Here is a 17,227-nt window from a genome sequence, read left to right as displayed (position 1 = left end):
TGTTGCCATGGTTTAAAACCACAGAACCCACAAAACCAAAGTTTCTCCACTCAGAGGATCAAGGCATATTTGATAGCTTCTGCGTGTGGATCCTGGAATTACATTTCACTGGAATTGATGTTCATTTGTCTACAAAAGACTAATTGGTAAGTTCAGGCTTTTGCATCACCTACCATTTCCCTGGATACATACCCAAACTGAGGTGTTGTCAGCACATCTCCCCTCTGCTGTTTTGTTTTTTCTAGCATTTTTTTCTGTTTGATTTTTGCCAGTGTTGGGTAGTTTCTAAAAACAGAGAAGCGCAAAAAAAAAAATTGAAGGAAACAGAAAACCAAGGAATACTATACAGCCTATCTAGTCTTTCCATCCATATCAACTACTAAGCTCTACAACCCTTTCTTCTCCCTTAAGAGAGATTCTCTATGTTACGTTTGTCCCATGTTTTCCTGAAATCAGACAGTCTTCATCTTCAATACTTCCTCTGGGAGGCTGCTCTGTGCACCCATCACCCTTTCCATAGCTACTTGGGGCTCCTTTTATGAAGGTGCGTTAGGGCCTTAACCCGCTACCGCCTCCTCTTGAGCAGGTGGTAGTTTTTCAGCTAGCGCATGCTATAGCACATGCTAATCCAGTGCGTGCGCTAAAAACACTAGCGCACCTTCGTAAAAGGAGCCCTTAGATAGCCCAAAACAGCAACTCGCTGGTTTCTGGGTTCCACTGACTTAAAACTTTAGAAGATATTCTCTGCATTTAAAGGCTGTTTTATACATGGAAAATACCTTTGGAATTACCCTACAGTATATGCACATATAAAAGTATGCAGTGGGCTCTTATATGTGCACATGTACCATATATACTCAAATATAAACCGAGATTTTTCAACAAAATAAATGGCCCCAAAAATGGGTGGCTCAGTTTATATTTGAGTTAACCCCATCCTGCACCCACTGCGGGTCTCCAGTACTGCTCTGATGGTCCAATGGTGCGGGGATCCAGAGCTGCTGTCAATTCCTCCCTCCCAGCAACTTTGTGCAACTAGCTTGCCCATCCCCTTCCTTCCCCTCCTGGTCCCCCTGCAGGTCTACCTTAGTCCATGGTGGTCCAGCGATGAAGCGGGACAGGGGTGATCCCTTTACACTCATGCCCGGCAGTCTATATAGTGAAAAAAAATGACTGCTGCGAGATCCCGAGCCCCTGCCCCGCCTCACCACTGGACCACCGGGGACCTAAGGTAGACCTGCAGGGGGACAGGGAGGGGAGGGGCGAGCTAGTTGCCAAAAATAACTAGGAGGGAGGGATTTAAGGTAGCTCCGGTTCCCAGTTCTACTGGACCATCAGGCAGTACTGGAGGCCCACGGTGGGTCCGGGAAGGGAAGCAGACCGACTGTCTGCACCACTGGACCACCAGGGCAGTACTGGAGGCCTGTGGTGGGTCTGGGAGAGCAGCCGTTTTGGGAAGGGGGGCATATTGGCTGGCTGTTTGGCTGCAGAGCTGGCAGACAGGATACCAGGGAAGGGAGGATGGGTCGCTTCTGCTCGGAACCAGTACTTGAATATAAACCACTGGTTTATATTCGAGTCAACCTTTTTCCCTCCTTTTTTTGAGGAAAAAGGTTACCTCGGTTTATTTTCGGACCGGTTTATATTTGAGTACATACAATAGGCATTTACATGAATATGGTATGGGTAGAACAAGAGAAGGAGAAAGCATGTTCACTATTGTTCACTCCCAGAAGTATGAAACAAAGACACCCAGTCTATTTGGCCAATAAATATTACAGACCTGTTGCCCATAACCCTTTATCATTTAAATTCTAATTAAAATTAAATTTTAAAAAAGGACCAAGCAAAAATCTACTTGTACAGAAACAACAATATATCAATAGTAACAAAATAATAGCAATCTAACATAATAAGAAGGTAATCATTTTGGCAAATTAATTTGCGAGATCTGCCACTAAAGTCTGAGGCTTCTTTTCTCTACCTTATTGCTTATGAGTTTTTTCATACAGTAAGCGAAGTTCACTGTGACCAGTGATTAGATTCAGCAGCATTACTGGTGCTTTTCCTTTACATGTGCTAATGTTGCCATTAGTGAGTGACATTAAAAAATTACCAAAATACTAAATATTTGTAAAGGTACTTTTATTTTACACATGCTGCCTGGACTGCCAAACCAATAGCCCTATACCAACCACATGAGATTAAAGGAGTGTTCATAAGTGATCAGAGGAAACTATTTAGAGACCAGAAAATGGGGTCATGCCTCACTCAGCATGTTCTCCACATCTCTCAATGGCAAGTTAAAGAACAAGCTTTATTGGAGCAGATTTTGGATTAGGGTTCTCTGAGGTAGCTTTGTCAAAACATGTCAGAATCCAAAAGAACCTGAAATTGAGCACAAACCTTCAATTCAGCATGCAGATAAGTGAACTGTGTCTTATGGAAAGTTTATATTGCACCGCATAACTTTGAATGGGGTAGTTCTTCAACGAAGTGCAGTTACTGAAAGAATTGGAGACATGCTGAGTGGGATGTGACGCTGTTTTCTGAACTCTAAAAAGTTTCCTCTAAGCACTTACGAACCCTTATTTTGTATAGCCATCCTATCTGATTAACACAGGAATGACAACTCTCCTCCTCCTGACACATCCCTCTAAGGAAAATGAAAAGTAGTTTTTATGACATGCCCATTTGGCAGTTATCACCCTCAAAGTGTCCTACAACTAGTAATTATTTCTATAGCGCTACCAGACACACGCAGTGCTGCACAGTCACAAAGAATAAGAAAACAGTCTACACAGGCAATCTAAACAGGCAAGACAAACAAACAGGATGTCATGGAAACAGATAAGGAGAATGGTTAATCAGCGGGCTGGGTTGGAGGGCAGAGTAGGATTAAGGATTGAAAGTAATATATAAAAAAAGGTGGGTTTTCAGTCTGCTTTTAAACAAGAGAAGGGCAAGGGGCTTGACGGACAAACTCAGGTAATTAATTCTAGGCATAGGGGGCAGCTAGATGAAAGGAATGAAGTCTGGATTGGAGGAGAAGGGTAACGCTAAGTGTGACTTAACTGAGGAATGGAGTTCTCTGGGAGGTGTGTAAGGAGAAACGAGGAGAGATATTGAGGGGCAGCAGAATGAACACACTTGTAAGTCAGCAATAAGATCTTAAACTGTATGCGATAGCAGATGGGGAGCCAGTGAAGTGACTTAAGGAGAGAACATAAGAAGTTGCCTCCGCTGGGTCAGACCAGAGGTCCATCGTGCCCAGCAGTCCGCACCTGCGGCGGCCCATCAGGTCCATGACCTGTTAGGTGGTCCCTGACTTTTTCTATACTCTACTTTTATCTGTACCCCTCAATCCCCTTATCCTTCAGGAATTTATCTAAACCTTCCTTAAACCCTCGTAGCGTGCTCTGCCCTATCACAACCTCCGGGAGCGCGTTCCATGTGTCCACCACCCTCTGAGTAAAGAAGAACTTCCTAGCATTTGTTCTAAACCTGTCCCCTTTCAATTTCTCCGAGTGCCCCCTTGTACTTGTGGTTCCCCACAGTCTGAAGAATCAGTCCCTGTCTACCTTCTCTATGCCTTTCAGGATTTTGAAGGTTTCTATCATGTCCCCTCTAAGTCTCCGCTTTTCCAACCTGTCAGCGTACAAAAAGTTTTCCATACCTCTTACCAATTTAGTTGCTCTTCTCTGGACTCCCTCAAGTATCGCCATGTCCTTTTTGAGGTACGGCGACCAGTACTGGACGCAGTACTCTCCAGATGCGGGCGCACCATTGCATGAGAGGGGTGACATGAGCGTAGCGAGGTTGGCAGAAGACGAGTCGTGCAGCAGAGTTTTGCACAGATTGCAAGGGGGAGAGGTGACACTGCGGGATACCAGTTAGGAGTAGATTGCAGTAATCTAAGCATGAGGTTACGAGAGCTTGGACAAGGGTCCGGGTAGGGTGCTCAGAAAGGAAGGGGCAAATTTTTGTGATATTGAAGAGATAGAAGCGACAGGTCTTAGCAGCTTGTTGGATATGTATAGAAAATGAGAGGTCAGAATCGAAGACCAGTCCAAGGTTGTGAGCAGAGGAGACTGGAACAATGATGGTATTATTAACCGAGATGGAGAAAGGAGGAGGAGGAGCAGAGAGTTTAGGAGGAAAGAGGAGCATTATAAGCATACAGTAGCACTTACTGCAACTTAGTAAAAGGGTTCATAAATATGTACCTAAATCCAATAACACTACACCCAAATATGTAACTTGCTCCGAACATACATTTGGGAAACATTGAGTAAAGAAACTAAAATCAAATAACTCCTTAACCTAAACTGCCAATACAACATTTTTATTTAAAAAGTAAAAAAATGCTTCATCAATAGGCTACCATGGCAACTTCAATCTAAAACATGTCTTCCATCCAATACAGTTCCCCAGCATGTACTAAAAACCCATTTCCCCTGCAAGAGAACTCAGGGTATTAGAACATTTCCAATTTGCCCACAACTTTAATGCATTAATTATTAAGCAAACAAGAACAAAAAAAAAAAAACCCTGTGAAAAATCAACAATTACTAGCTTATCTTCAAAATAAATCTTTTTTTCTTTTATCACCTATTTCTTCACACAAATGTACCTTGACATTTTCATCAGAAGCAGTCCTATGAGCTAGTCATGAATGCTCAGCGGTTTTATAGTATCAAACACTATGTATGTCACAGAAGTTTTACAAGTGTAATTATGACATCATCAGTACTGCCATATGCCAATGATCTTGGCTTAAGGCCAAGTTCATGCTCAGAAGTCTATACCTCACTGCTGTGTTGTGGAGGGCATACACATGTATTTACTTGTTCCAGCACCATCTACTGAAATGGCACAGGAAGAAAGAAAAGTGTAAGGGGGGGTGGGGGAGGAAGGCTCACAGACTGATTTACAGTGATCTGCTATGGTCTTAACATATTCCACTATGGAACCACAAAATGTTCAACGCCAGAAAAAGTATTTTAAGGCGAATGAAAAGCCTCAGACACGGAGAGCTGTACCCACTCTCTTCCACCCAAGCGTCACTGGCAAAAAACTTTTCCATATAACTTATTACTGGCAGGTGGGAGCCTGAAAATAGTCAAAACTAATTAGAAAAACAAGCTAGTTAGGAAAAGAGCCAGGCCAACGATCGTTTTGTGGCTTTTAAGCCACTGCTTCAGGGTCGTTACACCAACACTATCGATTTGCAGAGTAAAACTCCTGCTTGCTACCTATGGACAGAAAGAAAGACAGACAGACAAAGAGTGCCAGGGAGAGAGAGAGAGAAAAATAGCAGGAGGGAGAGAGACAAAAAGAAAGGAAGAAAGAGACAGGAGCAGGGAGAGAGACATAAATAAACAAAGACAGACAGGCATATATTCTAGCACCCGTTAATGTAACGGGCTTAAACACTAGTCTAATATAAAATCCAATGAGAACAGGTCTTTCCTTCTTTGGTTGAATTTTCTTGAAAGGTCACTGTATCCTTGATGAAGTTTTTCATTTTAAAACTGCCTGCTTCCCTAACCTCATATGCCAATAAAGTTGCTTTCAACTAAGAATAAGAACCAGAATTCTAAGACCTTTCGGTAGTGTGCACAAAATGTTTCTGAACCATGCACAGTAAGACAACTGAAATGACAGTTACATGTGGTACTTAAACCAAAGCTTAAAAACAGTAACAAGATGGTAAAAGTGACACAGGTAGCTAAGTGACTTTTTTTTTTTTTTTTTGCAACTATCAGCTTTCAGGAGGCTTTTGTCAGGGGAGAGCGTTCTCACCTTTATATAACAATTGATTTATATAAAAACCATTTTTGTTGAGTTTTCACATATAATTTGCACACCAGTGTACCCTATGATGGTGTGCGGCAGTGGCGTGAGCTTATGCTCACGATAAATGAGCCGTTGTAGTTAAGCACTGCTGGGGTAACGACTTTTGTTGCTAGCCCTATAACCTTACCATCTCGCACTGAGGGTACACTTCACTTATAAAATATTTTACTTCATTATTCACCAATTGTGCATTATGGGGGTCCTTTTACTAAGGCACGCTAGCCGTTTTAGTGCCCGCTTAACGCGTCCATTAAATTCTATGGACGCATTAGCGTTTAGCATGTGCTAAAACGGCTAGCACGCGTTATATTTGTGTGTGGGTGTGTAACGCTACTTTCCTATCTATTGGTTACAGCTGCTCTTTTTGTGACTTTCAAATATTTTAATTTAATTTAATTCTTATATACCGCTAATAACAGTGAGGTTTCTGAGCAGTTTACAAAAATGAATTAATTAAAAGATACAATAAATAAAAATAAATAAGGTAGGTACTTGGAAATTCCCTAACTGTCCCAAAGGCTCACAATCTAACTAAAGTACCTGAAGAGACAATTTATGAAAAATAAAGATAAAATAAAATATAAAGACTGAGATAGAGATAGAAATGAATAATTAGAGAGTCAAATCTGGCGGCGTCTGGCTTCTGCTTGGGTTTAGGGTTGGTTCCTGAAGAAGGGGCGTTCTGTGTCCCTGAAACCACGTCCAGTCAAAACATTTAATGAGGTCTACTGTTTCAGGGAGTAACTTCAATCACCAGAATGCTGAACTGTTCAAAGAAATAAGCTAAGTGTTTGTTTTTTTTAAAGTTTACCATGTTATACACGGAGGAACGTGCGACTGCTTCAGTGTGCCACACTGTTTAAATACTTCTATCACTAAATTGCTTCATAAGTTAATTTGCATTAAATTTGAAATATTTGCACTTTTAAAATGTTCACATTTCATTCATGCACACGTACGTACCCTGTGATGGTATGTGGCTGAAGAGTGAGTTTGTGGACTCACTGATTGAGCCATCTAGATAAGCGTTGGAGTGGCGACTTTGTTACCGTCTCCCCAACCTTACTACCTCACTCTGAAGGTACGTTTCACTTTAATTAATTATTTATTTTGATGAGCGAGGCAATTTTGTGACTAGTGTGGTCGTTCTGGGTTAGTCTATTGGCTTAGCTGCCTCTACCAGTGATTTTTAAGTACCTTTGTGCAGCATTTGAGATTTTTATTTGATTGAGCATATTTAGAGAGACACATTCATGCTGCTCACAGACCAATTTGCTCTACCTATTACAATAACAAATGCTGGGCTTTACTAAACCACAGAAGAACTTTACTGTGAGCCAGTGAGGTAAATGCTCCGATGCTCATAGAGCCAGCGAGGTAAATGCTCCAATGCTCATAGGAACTGAATGAGCATAGGAGCATTTACCTCAACAGATAGATGCTCTTCAGCGGTTTAGTAAAAGTAGCCCAAAATTAATTTGAAAAGTTCCTATCCTCTTCTTTTTTTTTATACAGCATATGTTGGATGGGGATGGGGATGGGACTTGTATACCGCCCTTGTGGTTACACAGTCAAAGTGGTTTCCATATATACAGATACTTATTTTGTACCTGGAGCAATGGAGGATTAATTGCATATCAACATATCTTAATTTCTAGATGGACCACAATCTAACATTCTAAAGATAATAAAAACCAAACAAAAAAAAGACAAATAATGGCACAATAATATTTTTAACTCTAAAAACCTTTCAAATACTAAAAGACCTCTAGCTTCCCCCTCCTCACCTTGAATCTTTCTCAATTTACTAGAAATAAACATCTATACAATTTGGTGAACAGATCATCCTTATAAACAGTCTCCTTGCCTGTCCGAAATCTGTCCCATTCAAAATTTTATAATACTGAAACACTTGCTGCTCCAAAATACCAGTACTAAATTCTATATCATAGGGGGAGGGTCCAGCCACTATTTCAGATACAAAATATTTGAAATGAAAGCAAACAAGAATCTTTGTGTAGAGACAATCCCTTTAGGCCACTATCTCAATCAATTAATTCATTGGTTTTCTTTTAAACATTTTGTCTCTTTTTTAAAATTTTGTACAGTCTAATAAAGTACTTTTTTCTGCTTTGGGAACTAGATTCACCTGGTTGATACTGCAAGCAATTACATTTTTTCCACTTAATTAAATTTTCTAAGAAACCACCCATGATGGAATTTCACTACATCCCTAACCAAACAAGGTGACTCTGTAGGCAACATGACAAGGACATAAAGTAGTCAGATCTAGGCTTGTTTCTGCAACACATAGGCATAAAGGAATTTTGAGAAATAGGCAGACAGATCACACCACCTAGTGGCCTGGCCTACATAATCCACTTCGGAAGTAATTTTGTAAAAGCCATTTACACATATGCGACCATCTTTGGGAAAAGGTGACTAAAGTCAGCGCTGGTTTGTCCTGAATCTCCCTGATCTGATGCATGATCTTTTCTTTGCGAGCTTCCGTTTGTGTTGAAACGGATGACCAGAACTCCTGAGACTGCGTCTTTTCCAGGCTCTGCAGAAGCTGTCACACCCTCTGCACTGCCTTCCTGCCTTTGAATTCAGAAGGAGCTCGGATAGCCAATCATCTAGGTATGGATGTACTTGAATCCCTTCCTTACGAAAGTGTGCTGCCATTACCTTGGTGAAACCATTATCTTGGTGAAATTATGTGATGCAGTCACCAGCCCAAACAGAAGGATCGAGAACTGAAGTGCTGCTCCAGGCCATGGAATCTCAAGAACATTCTGTGATCTGGCAAAATGGGGATATGTAGAAAGGACTCTAGTAAATCCAAAGAGGCAAGAAATATCCCTGGAACTACAATTTCCATGACTGACCAAACAGTCTCTATGCAGAAGCAGGATATCTTGAGAGCTGCATTGACCACCTTGAGATCCAGAATTGGTCTCCAGTCCTTGGAGTCTCTTTTGGGCATGATCAAGTATCTGCCTAAGCCTAATATTTTGTCTGGGTTGGCTTCTATGGCTCCTAAATCTACGAGCCTCTTTACAGACGCTTGGACTCTAAACTGCTTTCTCACTGGAGAATCCACAGAGTCTGGAAGGGGTGAAAGAACTATAGCATGTACCCCTCCTGAATAATGTCCAGGATACAGTGGTCCAAGGAGATCTATTCTGTACCCATGACAGAAGTGCAGCAAGCCATGAAAATTTCCTTAACCTGACCCCCTAGAGGTCCTTGGCCTACTGTCTGGCAAAGACTTTGGCTTATGATCTACCATACTGGCCATCAGATCATCCTGCCATTTGCCAAAAAGCACCTGACCTTTAAAAGGCAACTTGCTCAGAGTAGCCTTTGAGAAGGAATCTCCACCCACTGTCTGATCCATAACATTATACAGGTGGATATAGCATACACAGAGTCCTTGCTCAAGACCCTGGATAGGTCGTACAGAGCATCTGCCACATAATCCACTCCCAATATAAGGAAATGGGGATCCACGTTGGCATCCACCCATGGAGCAAGACCCAATCTAGAGTGGCAAGCACATGCAATGTATAACGCTGCTGCTGCCACCTTCAACCTCAACGCCGCAGCCTCAAATTGACTCTTTAAGGCCGAAATTGAGCCTGCAGTCTTGGGCATCTTTCAACACCACTCCACCTTCATTGGGTAAGGAGGTGCACCATGGAATCCACCTTCAGCGGAAGAAAACAGCCGATTAAAATCTGTGCCCATCAGGTAAAGTTTTGGCATGGCCTTTGCCACCCTCTGGGACCTCACAATGGTCTTACATTTTAGTAATGCCCAGATGGGAGGGAAAGCATGTAGTCTGAGCCCTGGTGCTGCTCATGAATGAGCACTGAGCAGTAGAGGTTTGTAGCGACTCTAACTTAAATTCTTAGAGAGACTCTCCAAAAGTGATGTAAGCTTAAAACAGACTACACACAGTCAGATCCTTTCTGAGATCCAGGGCTGCCACCTGGCTTTCCCAAGAGAGATACAGAATCTCCTACTACTGAGCACCTGACTGGAAAAGTAAAGGCATAAACACAAAATCCACTTATCCCAGTCCTCTTCAGACTGAACTCCCATATCTTGCGCATGACTCTGCTTTAGGGGAACTGTGCCCTTAGAGGGGAGAACCCTTAGCTCTACCATTGCCGATATTCCCGGGAGTTGATGTGACCACAGTAATTCAAGTATGCTTCGTACATCATACTAAGAAATTCTGGAGCAAACCCTGGACCAGGATGCCCAGAAGGCCCTTGCAGGTACTCCTGTGGTCTCCTCTGGGGTTTAGTGACAGATGTGCATCTGCACATTACCGGGAACGCACTTTCACTATTTCCCAACTCCAATCCAGATTTATGACCCAGAACTCAAGCTATCTGGGACCCCACACCTAGAGGGACTAGAGGAGGCTAAGCTCGTGGCTCACGGCACGTGGGACACAGACGATTCTAAGCCGACCATTCAGCATAAATCTGGCATGTATCTGGGGTATCCTGGCCTGAGGAGTTCATCTCAAATGATTTTGAGCTAAATCAAGATATTTTGAGGCAGATAGAGGCTTTTGTTCAAAAATTTGGAACTCTAACATGGCCGCTATGGCAATGATTCTGTTGCCAAAAATGGCCCGTGAGAGCTAAATAAACAAAATATTAGGGGGGGGTTTGATTTTAGAGGTGGGAGAACCCTGTCCCTAGCCCCAGAAATCCTCAAAAACTACTTTTAGAGACCTTACCTGATTTTTCTCATAGACTGTGTATGTGGTGTGTGTGTGTCTTGTATGTGGTGTGTGTGGGTGTGCAGGGGGAGGTGTGTGTGTGTAACCTGCAGTGATTCTTTTCAAGTATAATTACTGCTCAAGTTTATACTGTTAATTTCAGATATGCATTGCTCTTTATTCAAATTTTTCACAGCATATAGTTACAGAATGCAAGGACATCAATGTGCTATTCTTATTCTGGATTGTGCATCAAGCTGGTATAATGTCCGCATCGTATACTAGTGTCAGAACTTCTTTACCCTATTTTAGTAGGAATCTATGTCATGTTTGTCTTAACTAAATAGGAAATGGGAATCAACTCAATGCTCCTTTCTGTTGCTGCTGTGTACAGTTTGGGTAAACATGGAAAGCTGGTAATGATTTTATCTTACATGTTCTCACAAAGTCCCTGTCTCATAGGATATTAAACTACATCTGTATTGACCTGAGAATCTAAATGTCCCAGACTTGATGAGAAGTTTTTGTTAAAATGGCTCTTCCAGTTGTCAGCCTGTGCTTGCAGTTCCTGGGACCAAAGGGAGAGCTCTTGTGGGTTTAGCAAAGGGCAGCTAACTAGAAGCTCTGACAATCTCCAGTGGGCCTTATTGGCTCACATTCATACAACCAAACTTTAGTTTTCAGTTTTTGTTTCAGTTTTGGCTGCAGTTTCTGTTTCAACCAAAAATAGCTAGTCAGTTTGGTAGCAATTTTGATTTTGGATAAAACTGGAAAAATTAGTTTCAGCCAGCCCTCTAATGTTTTTCCTAATCTATAAACCCCTATTTATCAGGAAGTTAACAGTAGGAGTGCCCGAGTACGATGCTGGGATCCTGCCATGTACTTGTAATTTGGACTGGGTACTCAGAGACAGGATACTGGACTTGATGGCCCTTTAATCTAACCCAATATGGAAAATCTTTATTTTTATGACAAATAACATCCCTACCCTATCAGCTTGCACAATACTCTTGGCTCACACTAAGGATCTCTTTATTACACCAACTACTGTGGGTGGTGTGTGTGTGTTTGAGAGAACAGCATTTTGTCTGTCAATTACTTCTGATTTATGGCATGCATCACTCTAACTATGACAATCCTACTGGTATAATGTCTATCAAAGACCAATATTTATCAAAATGTGGAAATTCTGGTGGTTGTGTTTGCCTCTTATACACTTGTTAATATTAGTGCAGGGGAAAAAGTGCCTGACGTTAAAATGTTGTTGTCAAGTTACCCTTAAGTGAGCTATCATTAGCCTTCAAACAACCCCCACATACCGCTCAATTGGGTTTTTTCTTAGAGGGTAAAGTGATTTTGACAGCAACTCGGAATGAACCACGTTAGATTTGTGTCCAATTTATAAAATTGATGGATAATATCTTCTCTGTTTTCTTCTCTGCTAACCTTTCCTCTCCAAGAGTGGACTATAAATATTATCATATTTCCTTGTTTTGTTTTCAGTAATTTTGGTCAATAGTAATTGACAAATTTGTATATTTCAGTATATCTTGCAGATTACGGGCTCCTTTTACAAAGCCGCGCTAGGGCCTTAACCCTTTCAGGACCATAAGGATCGTAGGCCAATTTTTGTGATTTTGACGACATTTTTATGGTAAAAAGGGCTTGCAGATGCCAAAAAATTGATTTTTTTGTGTGAAATATCATTATTTTTTTTTTTTAAATCAAACTTCTGGCTTATGGACAGTGTGGCAAGTGAATCTTCTCGTCAATCTGGCAACGACGCTAATGAATGAATGTCGGAACCAGTTTGTTTACATAAAGGCATGTAATCCGTACATATCAAATTTAGAACTGTAGACTATCCCAATCAAAATTTATAGGATTTTAAAGTTATGGGACAAATATGTCCCTTGGTCCTGAAAGGGTTAATGCGTGGAACAGCGCGCGCTAAATTGCTGCACGTGCTAGCCGCTATCGCCTCCTTTGGAGCAGGTAGTAGATTTTCAGCTAGCGCGCACTAACCCAGTGCGTGCACTAAAATGCTTAGCACACCTTCGTAAAAGGAGCCCTATGTGGTTTTGGATTATGGAAAAGATAAATAATAATTAAAAAAACCCAACCACATAACTGCATATCTTGTCATTTATAGGTAAGGTTTCACATATACACAGCACAATTTCCCAAAACAAACATTTGCTGTGCTGGAGCATTTCGTTTTTCATAAACCGGACTAAAGCCCTTTATTACCTATTAAATCATAAGCTCTCAATGGGTTTGGGGGAGAAGAAGTGGCAAATCAAAAGATCTCTTCATAAAGTGGTGTGTTCATTGCTAATCAGAGGCTGCTGAAACATAGCTTCCAAATAGCCAATACTCACTTCCTTCTTGCCTCCCTCCATTTTGTGATTTCTTCGGGTGTGTCCAATTTTATTCTCTTTGCACCAGGAAAATGCATCTAGTGGGAAAAAATTGCAATGGATCACCTGTGCAACTTTTACTATGCGTTTTGCTTCTTCCTGATTTTCTAGCTCATTCTTTAGCAGTGGGCTGCCACAGACATATTTTGTCTGCTTTGTTGTACCATTTTACTAAGCTCCTGTAAACCTAAAGCTTATATATAAAATACCTACATTAAAACAAGGCATAGCTGTCTGCTATAATCTGGAGATAAAACTAGTTCCTCTCAGCACTGCCAATGATTCCTGCCCATCAGAGAGCATATTTTATATTATACTCACTAAAGTGCAAAAACCACCATTTATATTAAATCTCTTTTATTTGAAATCAAATCAAATACACAGCAAACTGTTTCAGATTTCTGTTTGTTTCTCTAGTAGACCACAATGAAACAAGAGATGCTACCTTACACTGGCCATTGGCTGAAACACGTACGTGTCGAGTCTTGAATGATAAAATTAAGCACCCTAGGTCGCCCTTACTGTTTCTATAGTAGACAGTATAAACACCTACAATTAGTCCCCCTCCCTACCCTGAACCATCTGAACATGAAACAAAAGTAGTATGTAAGAGCACAAGGTAGATAACATCCCACTGGTAAACTAAACTAAACTTTAAGTTTGTATACCGCATCATCTCCACAGAAGTGGAGCTCGGCACGGTTTACAGGAATTGATATAGAAAGGAACTCCAAAGAAAAGTAGAAGAATAAAGGATATACTTCTCTGTAGAAGTTTAGAGAGACTTAGTATATCGAAGAGTGAGAGGTCATTACATTTTAGAGAAAAGCCATGTTTTTAAATGTTTTCGGAAGAGTTGGAGGGAGGTCAGACTCCGAAGCGGGATAGTAAAGCTGTTTCAGAGTTCGGTGATCCTGAAGAATCTAGTACACTACTACTAGACCCAAAATATGACAGATGTTGAGTTTGTTCTTAACCCTTTTAGTATTGAATCCATCTAGTCTATGAGGAGAGTGTGGTGTAGTGGCTAAAGCTACAGCCTCAGCACCCTGAGGCTGTGGGTTCAAACCTCATCCTGCTCCCTGTGACCCTGGGCAAGTCACTTAATCCTCCACTGCCCCAGGAATATTAGATAGACTGTGAGCCCATCGGCACAGATGCTTGAAGTACCTGAATGTAAACCACTTTGAGTGTGTTTGTATAACTACAAAATGTGGTATACAAGTCCCAATCCCTTTATTTCTAACCTCCCCCAGACCCTGTTAATCTGAAATAACCCCCGTCTCCCAACTCTACTTTACCAAAAAGGATTCCTTGTCCTTTATTACACTCCATGTGAAAGGAGACCAAGGTAGCAAATAAGATACCACATTAGCCCACACCGAAAGAAACAACTGTTTCCTCTTTAGCGAAGACCTGGCATTATTACGTTCCATGAGCATCAAGGTATGTAATCTAATGTGCTACTGTCAATATGATGAGGGATCTGTATTACTGCTTTCCTAAATAGATGCTGAGCCCCTCCACTCTGCAACACAAAGACCTCTGACTTATCCAGGAGGAACCCCAGTGCCCAATGTGGAATCATAGACTTCAGCAATCTTTCCAAATAACCTCTAATCTCTTTCTAAAAAGAACAAATTTGTGGGCAAAACCAAAAGGCATGGGAATATGAATTTACCTCCAAGCCACATTTCTAGCATATAGGTGATGCAACCCCCTCCAATTTTAAAAATTTGCTGTCGTATAAGTTCAGTTTAGCACCTGAAATTGGTATTCCCAAAGTAGGTATACAAGACACCAATCTAAGCATATTTAACATAGTAGGCTGACATACCAAGTCTCCTGCCCATCTGGCTGCCAAAACTCCCATATCTTTTGGAGGGTGAGATGCCCATAAGGACCTTACAAAGGCCTGAAACCGATAAAATCTCCTCTTTCTTCTGTTCAAAGAATTGTTTAAACCAATGACTATGGTACTGTTGTAAAGCTTCCTGATTTAAAGTAGCTATATAATGTTTTAATTGAGTATAGGATAGATGTCTCTCAACCCTTCTCCAATACTGAACTGTGCCAAGACATTAATGTACTATCTGCCTGCAACCATGCTCTAATCTTGTTATACCACACTGTACCCACAATGCATTGTCCTGGATGGGTATCAAGTCCAAAGTCTGCGAATCTAGACCCCACGGTAGGTTAAATCCCTCCAAAAAGGGTGCAGAGGGATTAATAAAAGAGACTATAGTCAGAGATGCCTGCACTAAACAATGAAAATCACAAGGATAAAAACCATCTCCGATTCTAATTGTCTCGGAGTGTAGTCTTGTCTATCTAGAAACCAATCTTCCAAATGTCACAATAAACATGCTGGATTGTATTGCTTCTTGTCGTGTAACCCCATGTCTTCCCTAATCCAGAATCCCAGTAACATACGATATCAAATTTTAATTTATGGCCACCTCAACAAAATTTGGTCAACCATTTGTTTAAGACCTTTAAATCTTTTTTCGACAATCTATATAATTACCTTGGGAACTCTATAGAAGTAAGTGAACCCAACGTATCAAATTTTGTGTAGTAGACTATGATTGGTATATACAGGATACCTCCACAGGCAAGCAAACTCCCAAATATTTTTAAAAAAGTGCTCACTGAAACAGAAAAATTCCCACTCAATTTCTGCAAACAACATCTGTGGAGGGAAAAAGCTAAAGATTTAAGAAGGTTTAATTTAAATCCCGAGAGATCACCAAATTCAGTAAGGGCTCCTTTTACTAAGGTGCGCAAGCATTTTTAGTGCGTGCTATATTGCTGCGTGCACTAACCCCGCGCAAAGTGCCAAAAACTAACGCCAGCTCAATGGTGGCGTTAGCATCTAGCGTGCGCAGCAAGGCAGCGCACACTAAAACTGCTAGCGCAGCTTAGTAAAAGGAGCCCAAAGTCTCCCATCAAAGCTTCCGGTGACCTCTAGGGATTGGTTAGATGCATTCGCAAATGCAGCTATTTTAAATATGGATCTGCAAAACCTCTGTTTAATTCCTACCCCCTCTTTCCATCTCATGTGCTGCTTCTCAACATTACTTCTTTCGCATTGGTCCCTAGCCAGCAGTTTAACTATACCACAGAGACAGAGTGGTTCAAAAAGGTGGGGGCATTGCCATACATGTCAAAGAGGGAATTGAATCTGCTGGAGAGAATACACCACAATTGACGGATAAGTTAGAGTCTCTATGGATCAAAATTCCAGGAACAAATGGACTGGAAACGAAGATTGGCATTTACTACCGACCCCCAGGGCAGTCCGAAGAAATTGATGGGGAAATAACAGACGAGATTAAGCACAACTGCAAGGGAGGCAACGTAGTTATCATGGGTGACTTCAACTATCCGGGGATAGACTGGAACCTAGGCACCTCCGGCTGCGCTAGGGAGACCAAGTTCCTGGATACTGTAGGCAGTTGCTTCCTGGAACAACTCGGCAAGGAAAATACAAGAGGAAATGCAATTCTGGACTTAATTCTAAATGGACTACGAGAACCGGCACAACATGTAGAAGTGGAAGAGACGCTGGAAAGCAGTGATTACAATATGATCCGCTTCGACCTAGATGCAGGTGAGAAACATCGGTCCAAAACGATGGCCACGGTGCTGAACTTCCGAAAAGGGAATTACGAAGGGATGAGACTCATGATGGGGAAGAAGATTAAGAAGAGGATAAGCACTGTAAAAACGTTAGAGCAAGCTTGGTCTCTTTTTAAGGACACAGTCACCGAGGCACAAAATCTATATATACCGCGTATCAACAAAGGATCCAAAAAGAACAAAGAACCGGCATGGCTCCCTGTAGAGGTGAAAGAAGCGATCAGAGACAAGAAAACTTAATTTAAGGAATGGAAAAGGTCAAAACGGATGAAAACTGGAATAAGCACAAACAACATCAACGCAGGTGCCACAAGGCAGTAAAAGGGGCTAAAAGAGACTACAAGGAAAAAATAGCCAAGGAGGCGAAAAACTTCAAGCCGTTCTTTCAATATATTAAGGGGAAACGACCCGCAAGGGAAGCGGTGGGGCCACTGGATGACCATGGAATAAAGGGAGTGCTAAAGGAGGACAAAGAAATCGCCGACAAACTGAACACATTTACCGAAGAGGATATACACAGCATACCAGAACCCATCAGGCTATATGCTGGAAATGAAGACAG

At 41.5% G+C, this 17,227-nt stretch overlaps 1 protein-coding gene across 1 annotated transcript in view; it reads right to left on the bottom strand.

Moving 5' to 3' along the window:
- Positions 1-17,227, bottom strand: part of NUFIP1 (nuclear FMR1 interacting protein 1) — an 82,073-nt gene that overhangs the window by 47,704 nt on the left and 17,142 nt on the right. The window contains exons 5-6 of the mRNA XM_033949165.1: positions 12,982-13,058; positions 193-285 (exon numbers count right to left, since the gene is read on the bottom strand). Coding sequence (XP_033805056.1) covers positions 193-285; positions 12,982-13,058 — 170 coding nt within the window. The remainder of the gene's footprint in view (positions 1-192; positions 286-12,981; positions 13,059-17,227) is intronic.

This window comes from Geotrypetes seraphini, chromosome 6 (assembly GCF_902459505.1).
Source record: "Geotrypetes seraphini chromosome 6, aGeoSer1.1, whole genome shotgun sequence".
Classification (NCBI taxonomy): domain Eukaryota; kingdom Metazoa; phylum Chordata; class Amphibia; order Gymnophiona; family Dermophiidae; genus Geotrypetes; species Geotrypetes seraphini.
The sequence above is the reverse complement of the archived record's forward strand: the minus strand, read 5'-3'. Positions and strand labels throughout refer to the sequence as shown.